The sequence below is a fragment of the Penaeus japonicus genome, unplaced genomic scaffold, assembly GCF_977035675.1.
Source record: "Penaeus japonicus unplaced genomic scaffold, GWHDUDI00000001_assembly GWHDUDI00000036, whole genome shotgun sequence".
NCBI classification, from domain to species: domain Eukaryota; kingdom Metazoa; phylum Arthropoda; class Malacostraca; order Decapoda; family Penaeidae; genus Penaeus; species Penaeus japonicus.
In genome coordinates this window covers 4,850,071-4,862,570 of record NW_028234438.1, presented here as the reverse complement: position 1 = coordinate 4,862,570, position 12,500 = coordinate 4,850,071, and the positions used below count along the sequence as shown (strand labels likewise).

Sequence of the window (12,500 nt, the reverse complement as noted above, 5' to 3'; positions counted from 1 at the left end):
AAAAAAAAAGTTCAGATGCGGTTTGCGGAATCTAGATAAATTGCAAATAAAAATAGGAACACTTTTGTGCAACGTCTCTCTGAGAAATGCAATGTTTAAGTTTCTATTGTCGAGGAGGAAATGATCATAATTTGACGAGTTTTATTAACATGGGTTTTTTCTTTTCTTTTTTTGTTCTTTTTTTGTTTTATTTTTTACTTTTTTAATTCTTTATTTTTTCTTTTTTATTATCAATTTGCCTGATGGTTAATGAGTATTTGTTTCTTTGTTTGTTTCTTTTTTTTAATTTCTTCTTTGGTGTGTTCTTATTTGTTGTTTATTTGTTTTTGGCATTTGTCCTGTCTTTCCTTCCTTTTTCTCTCTCTCTCTATATATATTTTTTTCTCTTCTTTTCTTTCTTTCTTTCATTCTATTCTCTCTCTGTCCCTTCCTTCTATATATTTGTTTGTTTGTTTGTTCGTGTTGTTGCAAAGGTTCATACATCCGGGTCGTGATTTCGTGTTTCACCAGACGAGACAGTGTCTGTTTTTTATTCATCTTTTTTATGATGTCATCTCTCATCTGTATTTTTAAAACAGAAAATATTTGCGAGATAAAAGCGCTTATGATAATGATTATCTATGGTTTTGATTAAAGAATTGTTATTATCAAGATAACTATCATAATCATCATTATCATTATTATCTATATATTTCATCATCTTCATATTTATCATCATCTTTATTATAGTTGTCACTGTTGTTATCATAATATCAATAATGATAGAAATTAAAATGACGGCAATAAAAATGGTAATAATGATAACAGTAATTATGATTATAACAATGATAAAAATACTAAAAACAATAATACCGAAATTGATAATAGTTATAACGATAATGATGGTGATAATAATAAAAGTAAAAATGAAAATAATGATAATGATAATCATAATAATAATAACAATGATAATAATGATGATAATAAATCAGTGATAACATTGATAATGAGGATAAAGGTGATCATCATCATAAAGAATATATCCGTAAATATGATGTTGAGGATAATATTCCAGATGATAATAATGATATTCATGATAATGATAATGATAATAACAATAATGATAACAACAATAATGATAATGATGATAACAAAAAGGATAAAAAAGAATGACAATAACAATGGTAATGAGTATGAAAAAACAAACATAATGAGGACAATATTAACGATAATAACAATAACAACAATGATAAAGATAATAACAACAACAAAAGCAATAAATGATAAAAAAAAAACTATAATACTAAAACAGGATATCAATAATGACATCGTCGACAAGAAGACCCTCGTGCAACAGTAGCAATGATCATAGTGACAAAGAATATGATTGCAAGAATCATATCCCTTGATATATCGACCAGTAGCTCAGTATATTCCTTAATAATTATTGCCAATCCCATCACGATAGCCAAACAATATCCAGCATAAGACAACAAAAGCCTTAAAGTCGAGATGCAAAAACGATAAGATTTGTTTCGAAGGCAATTGCAAGGCAGAGACAGAGAGAGAGAACCAGACTGAGACAAGGATATACAATGTGTTGTCATAATATGAATAAATAATGAGCCGCGATACTCCTAATGTCACATATACACGAGGGAGAACGTGAACGAATGTAGCCAGCGCTATAACACGGAGGAACTAGGTATAAATTGTAACACAGTAACACGTGGATACAAGTTCTTAAAGGTGTGTGTGTTAGAGGCTGAGGGCACGAGAGCATACACACGTGAGAGACTGGATACTCGTAAATAAAAAAAAGAAAAGGGAAAAAAAAGAAAAAAGAAAGAAAGAAAGAGAGAGAGAGAGAGAGAGAGAGAGAGAGAGAGAGAGAGAGAGAGAGAGAGAGAGAGAGAGAGAAAAAAAAAACGTTTGATAATGGCTAATCGTGGATTTATGGAACGGGTATGGGCTTGTATATTAAAACGATGGTGGGACTTTGTGAATTAGTGTAGAAGGTGCGGTTAGGGTGACATCTACCGGCCGAAAGCGAGGGATAAAGAAGGTTTAAGAATGCATGGGTTCCTTACGAGATAAGGATCGGAGATTGTGAAGGAAGGGTGGTGGAGGGGAAGGCAGATGATAAGGAGGGGAAGGGAGAAGAATGAGGAGAGGAGGGAGAAGGAGGTGGATGGGAGAAGGACAGAGAGAGAGAAAGAGAGAGAGGGAAAAAGGGTGGGATAATGAGGGAAGGTCGGAAGAAGGGGACGGGAGAAAAAGGAGGAGGATGGGAGAAGAAGGGGAAGGTAGAAGAAAAAAGTAGGTGGGAGAAGTAGGAAGAGGAAAGAAGAGAGAAGAGGAGAAAAGGAGGAGGATAAGAGAGGGAGAAGGAAGAGGAGGAGAGAAGGAGGAGGATAAGAGAGGGAGAAGGAAGAGGAGGATAGAAGGCGGAGGATAAGAGAGGGAGAAGAAAGAGGAGGAGAGAAGGAGGAGGATAAGAGACACACATAACCCCCTCCCTCCCACCTGCACCCAGCCCAGATCTTCATATCACGAGCAATAAATGCACAATAAAGTCCGACGCCCGTATCTTCCTCAAGCAGCAGGGGGGTGGGGAGTCGAGGGGAGGGGAGAGGAAGGGAGAGGAGGGGGGGGGGGACACAGTCATGACAGATCTCCACCGTCGAAGGTCGATACGAACGAGAATGCCGTGCGTAACTAGCGGCAAGATCGACCTTAATGAACCGGCCTTCTTGGCTTTATGATGGTCCGACAACTTCAATTGACTTTAATGTAGGCGAGATGGCCACGAGTCTTGCTACTGTGCGGGGCGGAACAGAAGGATAGGGGGGAGGGGGGAGGGAGGGAGGGGGTGGAAGAGAAGGATAGGGGGAGGGGGGATAGGGTGGAAGGATAGGGGGAGGGGGGAGGGGGGGAGAGAAGGATAGGGGGAGGGGGGAGGGGGAGGGGGATTGGGTGGAAGAGAAGGATAGGGGAGGAGGGTGGAGGGAGGGAGGGGGATAGGGTGAAAGGAGGGGATAGGGTGGAAGAGAAGGATGGGGGGAGGGGGGAGGGAGAGAGGGGGTGGAAGAGAAGGATAGGGGGAGGGGGGAGGGAGAGAGGGGGTGGAAGAGAAGGATAGGGGGGAGGGAGGGAGGAGGGATAAGGTGGAAGAGAAGGATAGGGGGAAGGAGAGGGTGGGGGATAGGGTGGAAGGATAGGGGAGGAGGGTGGAGGGAGGGAGGGGGATAGGGTGAAAGGAGGGGATAGGGTGGAAGAGAAGGATGGGGGGATGGGGGGAGGGAGGGGTGGGGGGATAGGGTGGAAGAAGGGGGTCGAGTTCAGAGTGAAAAGAAGGGATGAAGATGATAATGTGTGAAGGAAAGAATGATGAGGACAGGATAGAAGGAGGAGGGGGGGGGATAGGCGGCGAACGAGGGTCGTATCTCGGAAGGTGTCTTAGAAGGAGGCTCCCTTTGCGCTCCAGGGGGGAGGGGGGGGGGTATTCATGCCCGTACACTCGGAGGTGCCCCGGAGGTGTAGATAGCGGAGATAAAATGCTTCGACTTGGTTCTTTTTTTTTCGTCGGGGGAAGGGAGATGGGATGGGGTAAGGAGGAGGGGGTGGGGTAAGGGGGAGGGATTGGGGTAAGAGGAAGGAGTAAGGGGGAGGGGGTGGGGGGATGAGGGATGGGGTAAGGAGGAGGGGGTGGGGTAAGGGGGGATGAGGGATGGGGTAAGGGGGGATGGGGGAAGGGGTAAGGGGGAAGAGGGTAGGGAGAAGAGGGAGGGGGTGGTGTTGAGGGAAGGGGAGGAGATGGAGTAGGGTGTAAGGGATCGAAGAGAGAGATAGGGGTAGAAAAGAGGAATAGAGGGAGGAGGAGGGGAAAAAGGAGATAGGGACGATAGGTAGACGATTAGGGAAAAAGAGGGTGGTAGGAGGGGTAGAGAGAAAAGGAAAGAAGTAATAGAGAGTAAAGGGTGGAGGGAGGAGGAGGAGAGGGAGAGGACCTCTTTTTAAGCAAAGAGGAATGCGCACAACAAGGTCCCAAAACCACGACAGGAAATCGGTTAAGATTCTTATTTCTCTTCCTCTTCCCTGGGGGTCGCAGGGGGAAGGGAAGAATCCGGATCTTAAAGAATCTTTTTTTTTTTTTCGTAAAGATTTTTTTTTTTTTTTTTTGTAAAGAATCTTTTTTTTTTGAAGATTAATAGAGAGCTTCAGGGATGGAGGGAGGGAAAAGGGAAGGAGGGAAGAAAGGAGGGAGGAGAGGGTTCGGAGAGAGAGGTAAGGGAGAGGAGGGAAAGGAGAGACGATAGGATGAGAGAGATAGGGAGAAAGAGAGAGTGAGAAAGATGAATGGGGGGTATCAGGGAAGAGGCAGATAGATAGAGAGATAGATAGATAGATAGAGAGAGAGAGAGAGAGAGAGAGAGAGAGAGAGAGAGAGAGAGAGAGAGAGAGCGAGAGAGAGCGAGAAAGAGACAAACATGAGAGAGCGAGAGAGAGACACAGAGAATGAAGAAGAGAAAAACATAAAGAGACGATAAAGAAAATCCCTTTAGATTACACACGTCACACTGCCCACCAATTAAATAATCAGAACAAAAATGAGAATAAGAATAAGATGGTGAAGATGAGGATAATAAAAAGATTAAGAAGAAGGACAAGAAGAAATAATTATAATAAAAGGATAATAAGAAATGAATATAATAAAAAATAGTAATGATTACAAAATGAATATAACAGCAAATACATACACGAATCTAAAGAAAATCAAGTAATAAATAAACGAATACACGAAATAAAAAGAGAGAGAGAGAAAAAAAAAAAAGTTCAGAATATAAACTCGAACACTTACGAGCGACTCAGATCTGAATACGCTTAAAACCCTCCCCGTAAAGAATTCAACCCTATACCAAATATGAGTACCGAGGTTCGAACCCCGGGATACAACGAGTACAATACCAACCGGGTCATTTAGATGCTAATATTTATACAGCGGCCAGACGATACCGGCTACTGGTACATACTCTTAAATGTAATCGCGGCTTAATGTAATGCCCACTCATTGCTATTCCTAGACTAATTTTATCGTTGGGGAAACATTAAAGAAAAAAAGAACAGCATTATTGGGATTATTGGTCTATAAGTAATGGAAGTCGATTTTTTGTTTTTTTGTATAGAAAACGGGATGTATCTACAGGTTTTGTCTCTCTTTGTGTGTCTCTGTGTCTGTGTCTGTGTCTGTTTTGTCTCTGTCTCTCTCTGTCTCTCTCTCTCTCTGTCTTTCTGTCTGTCTGTCTCTGTCTGTCTGTCTCCTTCTCTCTTTCTCTTTGTCTGACTGTCTCTCTCTTTCTCTTTGTCTGTCTGTCTGTATGTCTCTCTCTCTCTCTCTCTCTCTCTCTCTCTCTCTCTCTCTCTCTCTCTCTCTCTCTCTCTCTCTCTCTCTCTCTCTCTCTCTCTCTCTCTCTTTCTCTCTCTCTTCCTCAATCTCTCTCTCTCTCGCTTTTTTTCTCTTTCCCGCGCTCTCATACTTCCTCTTTTCTACCTCTTTATTCTTCCCCCATCTTCCCCTCTATCTCTCCCTGCCTCCTCTTTACATTTCTCCTACTCACAGTCTCATTCTTTCCCTCTCCCCCCCCCCTCTCTCTCTCCCTCTCTCTCTCTCTCTCTCTCTCTCTCTCTCTCTCTCTCCCTCTCCCTCTCTCTCTCTCTCTTCTCTCTCTCTCTCTCTCTCTCTCTCTCTCTCTCTCTCTCTCTCTCTCTCTCTCTCTCTCTCTCTCTCTCTCTCTCTCTCTCCTAATCCCATTTCTTGGCTCGCAGGGTCCAGTGCAACTTCTTAGGTTGCATTCTACCGCCATCGTTTTGCATAATAAATAATAAGGATTGAATTCCATGAACTTGTATGAATGAAGCAACGACCTGTGTTTATATATATATCTGATTAGGAACGAATGTACAATATCTGTTTTTGAATACAAGAACATTAGAAGAACGGTTAAATTACCTCTGACCTGGACATCTATTGGTTGAAATGTGGATATATGGGCCCTTAGACTTTCGAAATTGATATATTTTTTTTTTTTGGGGGGGGGACTACCTAATAATCCTGCATTTCATTTCCTTAAATAAAACTTCATAAATGATTGTAGTGCATATCTAATTTCGGTCGAGTCTTATCGGTATCTCATTTCTATTTTTGTATTTTGTTCATCTCGAAATAAGGATGGAGGGAGGGAGAGGGAGAGGGACGTGTGGGGGAGGGGGAGGGGATGAGAATTGGAGAGAGAAAGCTAAAAAGAAGAAACAGGACAGACACAAGTAGGAAGATACAGACAGAGAGAGAGAGAGAGACGAGACGAGACGAGAAACCGAAAAAAAGAGAGACAGAAAGAGAGAGAGAGAGAGAGAGACAAAACAGAACAGAGACAGACAGAGACACAGAAAGAGACAGAGACAGAACCAGGGATAAAGCAGAGAGAAAGTAAAAAAAAAAAGAAAAGAAAGAAAACAAATAGAGAGAGAGAGAAAAAAAAGGAGAGAGACAGAAAGAGAGAGAGAGAGAGAGAACAGAACAGAGACAGACAGAGACACAGAAAGAGACAGAGACAGAACCAGGGATAAAGCAAAGAGAAAGTAAAAAAAAAAGAAAAAGAAAACAAATAGAGAAAGAAAGAAAAAAAAAAAAAAGGAGAGAGACAGGAAGAGAGAGAGAGAGAGAGAGAACAGAACAGAGACAGACAGAGACACAGAAAGAGACAGAGACAGAACCAGGGATAAAGCAAATAGAAAGTAAAAAAGAAAAGAAAAATAAAGAAAACAAATAGAGAGAGAAAAAAAAAAAGGAGAGAGACAGGAAGAGAGAGAGAGAGAGAGAGAACAGAACAGAGACAGACAGAGACACAGAAAGAGACAGAGACAGAACCAGGGATAAAGCAAATAGAAAGTAAAAAAGAAAAGAAAAATAAAGAAAACAAATAGAGAGAGAGAAAAAAAAAGGAGAGAGACAGGAAGAGAGAGAGAGAGAGAGAGAACAGAACAGAGACAGACAGAGACACAGAAAGAGACAGAGACAGAACCAGGGATAAAGCAAATAGAAAGTAAAAAAGAAAAGAAAAAAAAAGAAAAAAAAAAGGAGAGAGACAGGAAGAGAAATCAAAAGACCAAGAGATCGGGCCAAGAATTTCGCAACTTCTTCCTTACCTCAGAAGAAGTTTGTCTCCTTAATCAGTCCTCATCTAGATACGCCTTAAGAGACTCCTTTGTCCCAGGGAGTTACATTAGTTAGCGGAAGACGGAGATTTTTCCTTGACATGGCGGGAAAGGGGGGGACAGGGGAAGGGAGGGGGACGGGGGAATGGAGGGGGGCGGGGGAGGGAGGTCGGAGACGGGGGAGGGAGGTCGGAGACGGGGGGGGGAGAGGGATGGGGGACGGGGAGGAGGGAGGGGAGTTAGGAGGAAGGGTATGAGAGAAAGAGAAAGAGAGAGATAGAGAAAGGGGGGGGGGAGATTAAAGGGAGACTGAGAAGAAAAGAAAATAGATATAAAGAAAATATGATAGAAGGAAAAAGAAAAGAGAAAGGGAACAAAAAAGAAAAAAAAACAGAATGAAAAAGAAGAGATAGAGAAGAGAAGACAGAAAGACCAGTCAAAAATCAAAGAGAGAACTAGAGAAGAAGAAGAAAAAAAAGAGAACCAGAATATAAAAGAGAAAAGGAAGAACCACAAGATACGAGAGAAACCAAGAGATAAACGATACAAGAACACCAAGGAAGTCAACAGGGCGTAATCTGCTAACCCGTAACATGAGACCTTCGAACTACAACAGGACACTCAAGCCAAACTCTGTATGGTTGTGGATTCTGCTACTGTTACGCGCTCCGTTTCTCTACAGGGAGGCGTTTTCTCTGTTGGGATGTTGAGGATATTGCTTTCTATCTATTTTCTATATATGTATATATGTATATATATGTATATATATATATATATATACATATTCATATATATATATATATATATATATATATATATTTATCTATCTATCTATCTATCTATCTATTATCTATCTATCTATCTATCTATCTATCTATATATATATATATAATATATATATATATATATATATATATATATCCATGTATATATTATATATATATATTATATTATATATATATATATATATATATATACATGTATTATATATATATATATATATATATATATATATATATATATATATATATATATATTATATATATTAACTTCATCCATCTATCTGGCAATCTCTCTATACTTCATTTTGTTTCTATGAACCCTCCCTACTTCTTTCCCCCATTTCACTCTTTCACCCTCTCTCCCTTTCTCCCATTTCACTTTCTCTTCCTCTCTCCCTCTCCTACGCCTCGCCTGTCCATAAGTCTCCCAAGATGTCTTCGTGCTTGACGAGGCCGAGATAAGTTTAGAGGGACATCCACAGGAACGGAACTTTCACTCAAGCTAGTCAAACAAGGGGAAGGGGGTGGGGGATAGAGGGGGTGGGGGTAGTGGGAAAGGGGGTGGGGGATAGAGGGGAAAGGGGTAGAGGGGAGGGGATAGTGGGGGTCTAAGGGAGTAAGGCTGATGTTTTTTTGTTTTTTTTATGTGTTTTTTTATGTTTTAATGTTGTTTTGACCGTTTTTAATCTTCTTTTTCGTATATCTCTCTTTTTTTCTTCTTCTTCTTTATGATATACATATCTTTTCGCAACTGAATTATGCATATTTGGTATAGACAGATTATATTTATATCATAAACAGTCTATTCTTTGGTGTATTTATTTTTATTTTTATCTTAGTCCTTTATTATCAATCATTCTTTCTTTCTTCCTTTCTTTGTGATCTGAGAATCGAATTGTTGTGCTGTATTCGTTTTTATCAATAGATCTTTTATGATCAAAAGTTCTTTATTATTTTCTGAATATCTGCCGTGGGAAACCACATCTTCCCTTCTTCCCTCCTTCACCCCCTCCCTACTCTCTCCCTCTCCTTTCCTCTCCTGCTCCTCATCCTTCCATTCTCCCCTTCCCCTCCCCTTCCCCTCCCTCCCTCTCTCCCTTCCCTTCCCCTCCTTCCCTCTCTCCTTTCCCTTCCCCTCCTTCCCTCTCTCTCTCCCTTCCCCTCCTCCTTCCATTCTTCCCCTCCCCTTCCCTCCACCTCCCTCTCTCCCTTCCCTTCCCCTCTCTCTCTCTTTCTCCCTTCCTTTCCCCTCTCTCCCTCTCTCCCTTCCCTTCCCCTCCCTCCATCCCTCTCTCCCTTCCCTTCCCCTCCTTCCCTCTCTCCCTTCCCTTCCCCTCCCTCCCTCTCTTATCCCCTCTCCCTTCCCCTCCCTCCCTCTCTTATCCCCTCTCCCCCACACACCCCATCCCCCTCCCTTCCCCCTCCCTCGCACAGGACGTCCCTATGTTAATAAGGAAGGAACGCAGAATTCTTAAGGCATGTCCAGGACCCCAACAACGTGTACAGCATGTTACCCTGTCTGGCTCTCACGCACATACATTCGGAGAGTACATACATGTGTGTACATAAGTCCCACTGTATGAACTAACGTCTATTCATATGTATGGTGTATAGTGTACCTATAGTAGAAGCAAACTATAAATACATCAAAGGGAGCATGGTGGGACATACGAATGGGGAAGTAATATATGTGCATACATAATATATCTTCACTTACTGTATACGCTAATGAATGAATGAATGTATGTCTAGATATGCTCTTACGTAGATCCATATTCAACATTAGGTAAAAACAAAAATCGATAGATAGATAAATAGATAAACAAAAATATCAAATAATCCATAAGATACACAGATATAAAATGATTCATAAGTATAGTACGAAGGAGCTACATTTCTAACATGCTTACATACTCGCATACTTCCATGCAATGTACTTGCAATGAACAAAGACAAAATGAAAGCACATTCACGCAAAGAGATACACATACATGCACTCTGTACATATTTGGTCTCGTCCCAAATGGAGTAGAAACTTATTCATTTTCCTTTACTTTTTAATAATGCCTAATTTGCATACTTCTTCTTGATAACCCCCCTCACCCCCATACCCCCAACCATGCCCTCGGAGGTAGGGGGCGGGGTCTTATTGGAGAGATAACAAAGAGAGATAATAAAAGGAAGAAAAGAAAAGTCTTATCGTGGTAAAGAATAAGCGTGATTGCAACACTGGTTGTGGTGCCTTTAGCGTTGGATACACTGCTATGCAAATTTTTTCTTCAGCAGGTGACAATACTATTATTATCATAATTGAATAATTTCATTATTTCCTATATGAATGTATAAGTATTATCATTTCTAAAATCATGGCAATTTTGAAAGACTAGAAAACACTAATTGAGTGAACAGAAATCATCCTTGAAATTTAGTCATCAGAGAAAAGTGTGTGTGTGTGTGTGTGTGTGTGTGTGCACGCATACGTATATTCACATACCTACATATAATAACAAGATAGACAGATAGATAGCACGGCTGGAGTCGAACAGCGACGAGGGCACAGATGCCAGGCTAAGTAGGGGTTGGCATGGAGCATAAGGGGGCATAGGGCATAGGGCATGGGGCAGGGGGGTGTGGGGAGCTTGTATACAGGACTAAGGGCACAGGAAGAGGTCATCCAAACACCCAGAAAAGACGAGAGTTTCTTACCGTCTCACGTTTTATCATTGAGTTTATGGATGACTCTGACTTTCTTGGATAAATTCTTGGGGGGACTATTTCAGATTTCTTTTTTGCTTTACAATTCATTCTTATTGCTACGGCTTGGTGTGTCTGTGTGTGTGTGTGTGTGTGTGTGTGTGTGTGTGTGTGTGTGTGTGTGTGTGTGTGTGTGTGCGTGTGTGTGTGTGTGGGATACTCACACACACACACAAACACACACACATCTACACACAAACAAAATGTTTTGTACAAGCAAGTTTAAAAAACTTACATTCCCTGTACAAACAGATCCGGTGGACGACATCTGTGGAAGAATAAAGAAAATATTAATTTAATGATATTGTTTACAACATCTTGATATATATAAATATATATATATATATATATATATATATATATATATATATATATATATATATATGTATGTATATATATATAGATAGATAGATAGATAGATAGATAGATAGATAGATAGATAGATAGATAGATAGATAGATAAATAGATAGGTGGATAGATAGATAGAGAGAGAGAGAAAGAGAAAGAGAGAGAGAGAGAGAGAGAAAAAGAAAGAAAGACAGACGAGAGAGACGATGAAGATAAGGTGTGGCAGGAAGGAAGAGTACAAAACATTACACTTTTTTTACACAACGAACGCGTCCTTAGGATGTCTGGATTACCTGAAACCTCCCATAAAAATACTCGTCCTAGGAACCCTCCCCCCCCTCCCTTTCTTGGACCCCACTCCCCCTCCCCCTCCCCACCTATTATTCTCTTCTCTCCAGGTGACAAACGCTACCTAAGCACCATGGCTTGCTAACCCATTACACACTTTAAAAGCAGGTAAAAGCGCGCAGGGTGGGGGCACCTCCTTCCCTCCCCCCCCTCCCTCTATCCCTTCCTCCCTCCCTCTCCCCCTTCGTTTGCTCTACCCTCCTCTCTGTCTCATTCTCCCTCATTCTCTTCCTCCTTCTCTCCTTTTCCTGGTTATCTCCGTCCCTCCTTCCCCTCTTCCTTCCTCCTTCCGTCTCTCTATTACAGCTTTCGTTCCTCCTTCCCCCTCTCCCTGTCTCTCTCTCCTTTTTCTCCCCATCTTCTCTTTCTCCCTCGCTTCTTTCCAGCCTTCGTGCTTCCTCCCCCTCTTCCTTTCTCTTCTCCTCTTCTTTGTCTTCCTTCCTTCCACTATCTCTTCTCTCTCTTCCTTCATTCCACCATTTTTCCCTCTCTTCCTCCTTCTCCCTCCCCCCCACCCCTATCCCCTCTCCCCTCCCATTCTAGCGTCTATTCTACCCTGCCCTCATCCTCCCTACCCCCCTACCCCCTCCGAACCGAAGCCTCACAAGCAGGTAGAAAAAAGGGGAATAAAAAGGAAGGCAAAAAAGGGAGGGAAAAAATCAAATGTGTCAACTGAAGCAAGTGGCGGAAAGAGAGGAAGGGAGGGGTAGGGGGTGGGGAGGAGGAGGTGAAAAAAGAGGTGTGGGGGGAGGAGAAGGAGTGAAAGAACAGAGGAGGAGAGGAAGAGGGAGGAAGGTGATTGAGGAGAGAGGAAAGAGGTACAGGGGAGAAGAGGGGCTAGAAGAGAATTGGAGGAGAGGGGGAGGGGGAGAAGGAAGGACAGGAGATGAGGAAGGGGAGAGAGAAGAAGGGGGGTCGATTAAAAGGAGGAAGGAGGGGGGAGGGACAGAAGTGCGTTTAGGTGTTAAGGAAGAAAAAAAAAGAAAATAGTAAAACGAAAACGAGAAATATCAATAAGAAATGATCAATTGAGAAGTGTACAAATAAAAAACATGACCTCACGCATGAAATAT

General features: G+C 41.7%; 1 protein-coding gene across 2 annotated transcripts in view; it reads right to left on the bottom strand.

Annotated features, from left to right (window-relative positions):
* The window catches only part of LOC122257511 (uncharacterized), a 180,071-nt gene that overhangs the window by 20,343 nt on the left and 147,228 nt on the right, over positions 1–12,500 (bottom strand). For both annotated transcript variants that reach the window (XM_086531851.1, XM_086531852.1), the window contains one exon: positions 10,966–10,998. In XM_086531851.1, the coding sequence (XP_086387977.1) occupies positions 10,966–10,998 (33 nt within the window). The remainder of the gene's footprint in view (positions 1–10,965; positions 10,999–12,500) is intronic.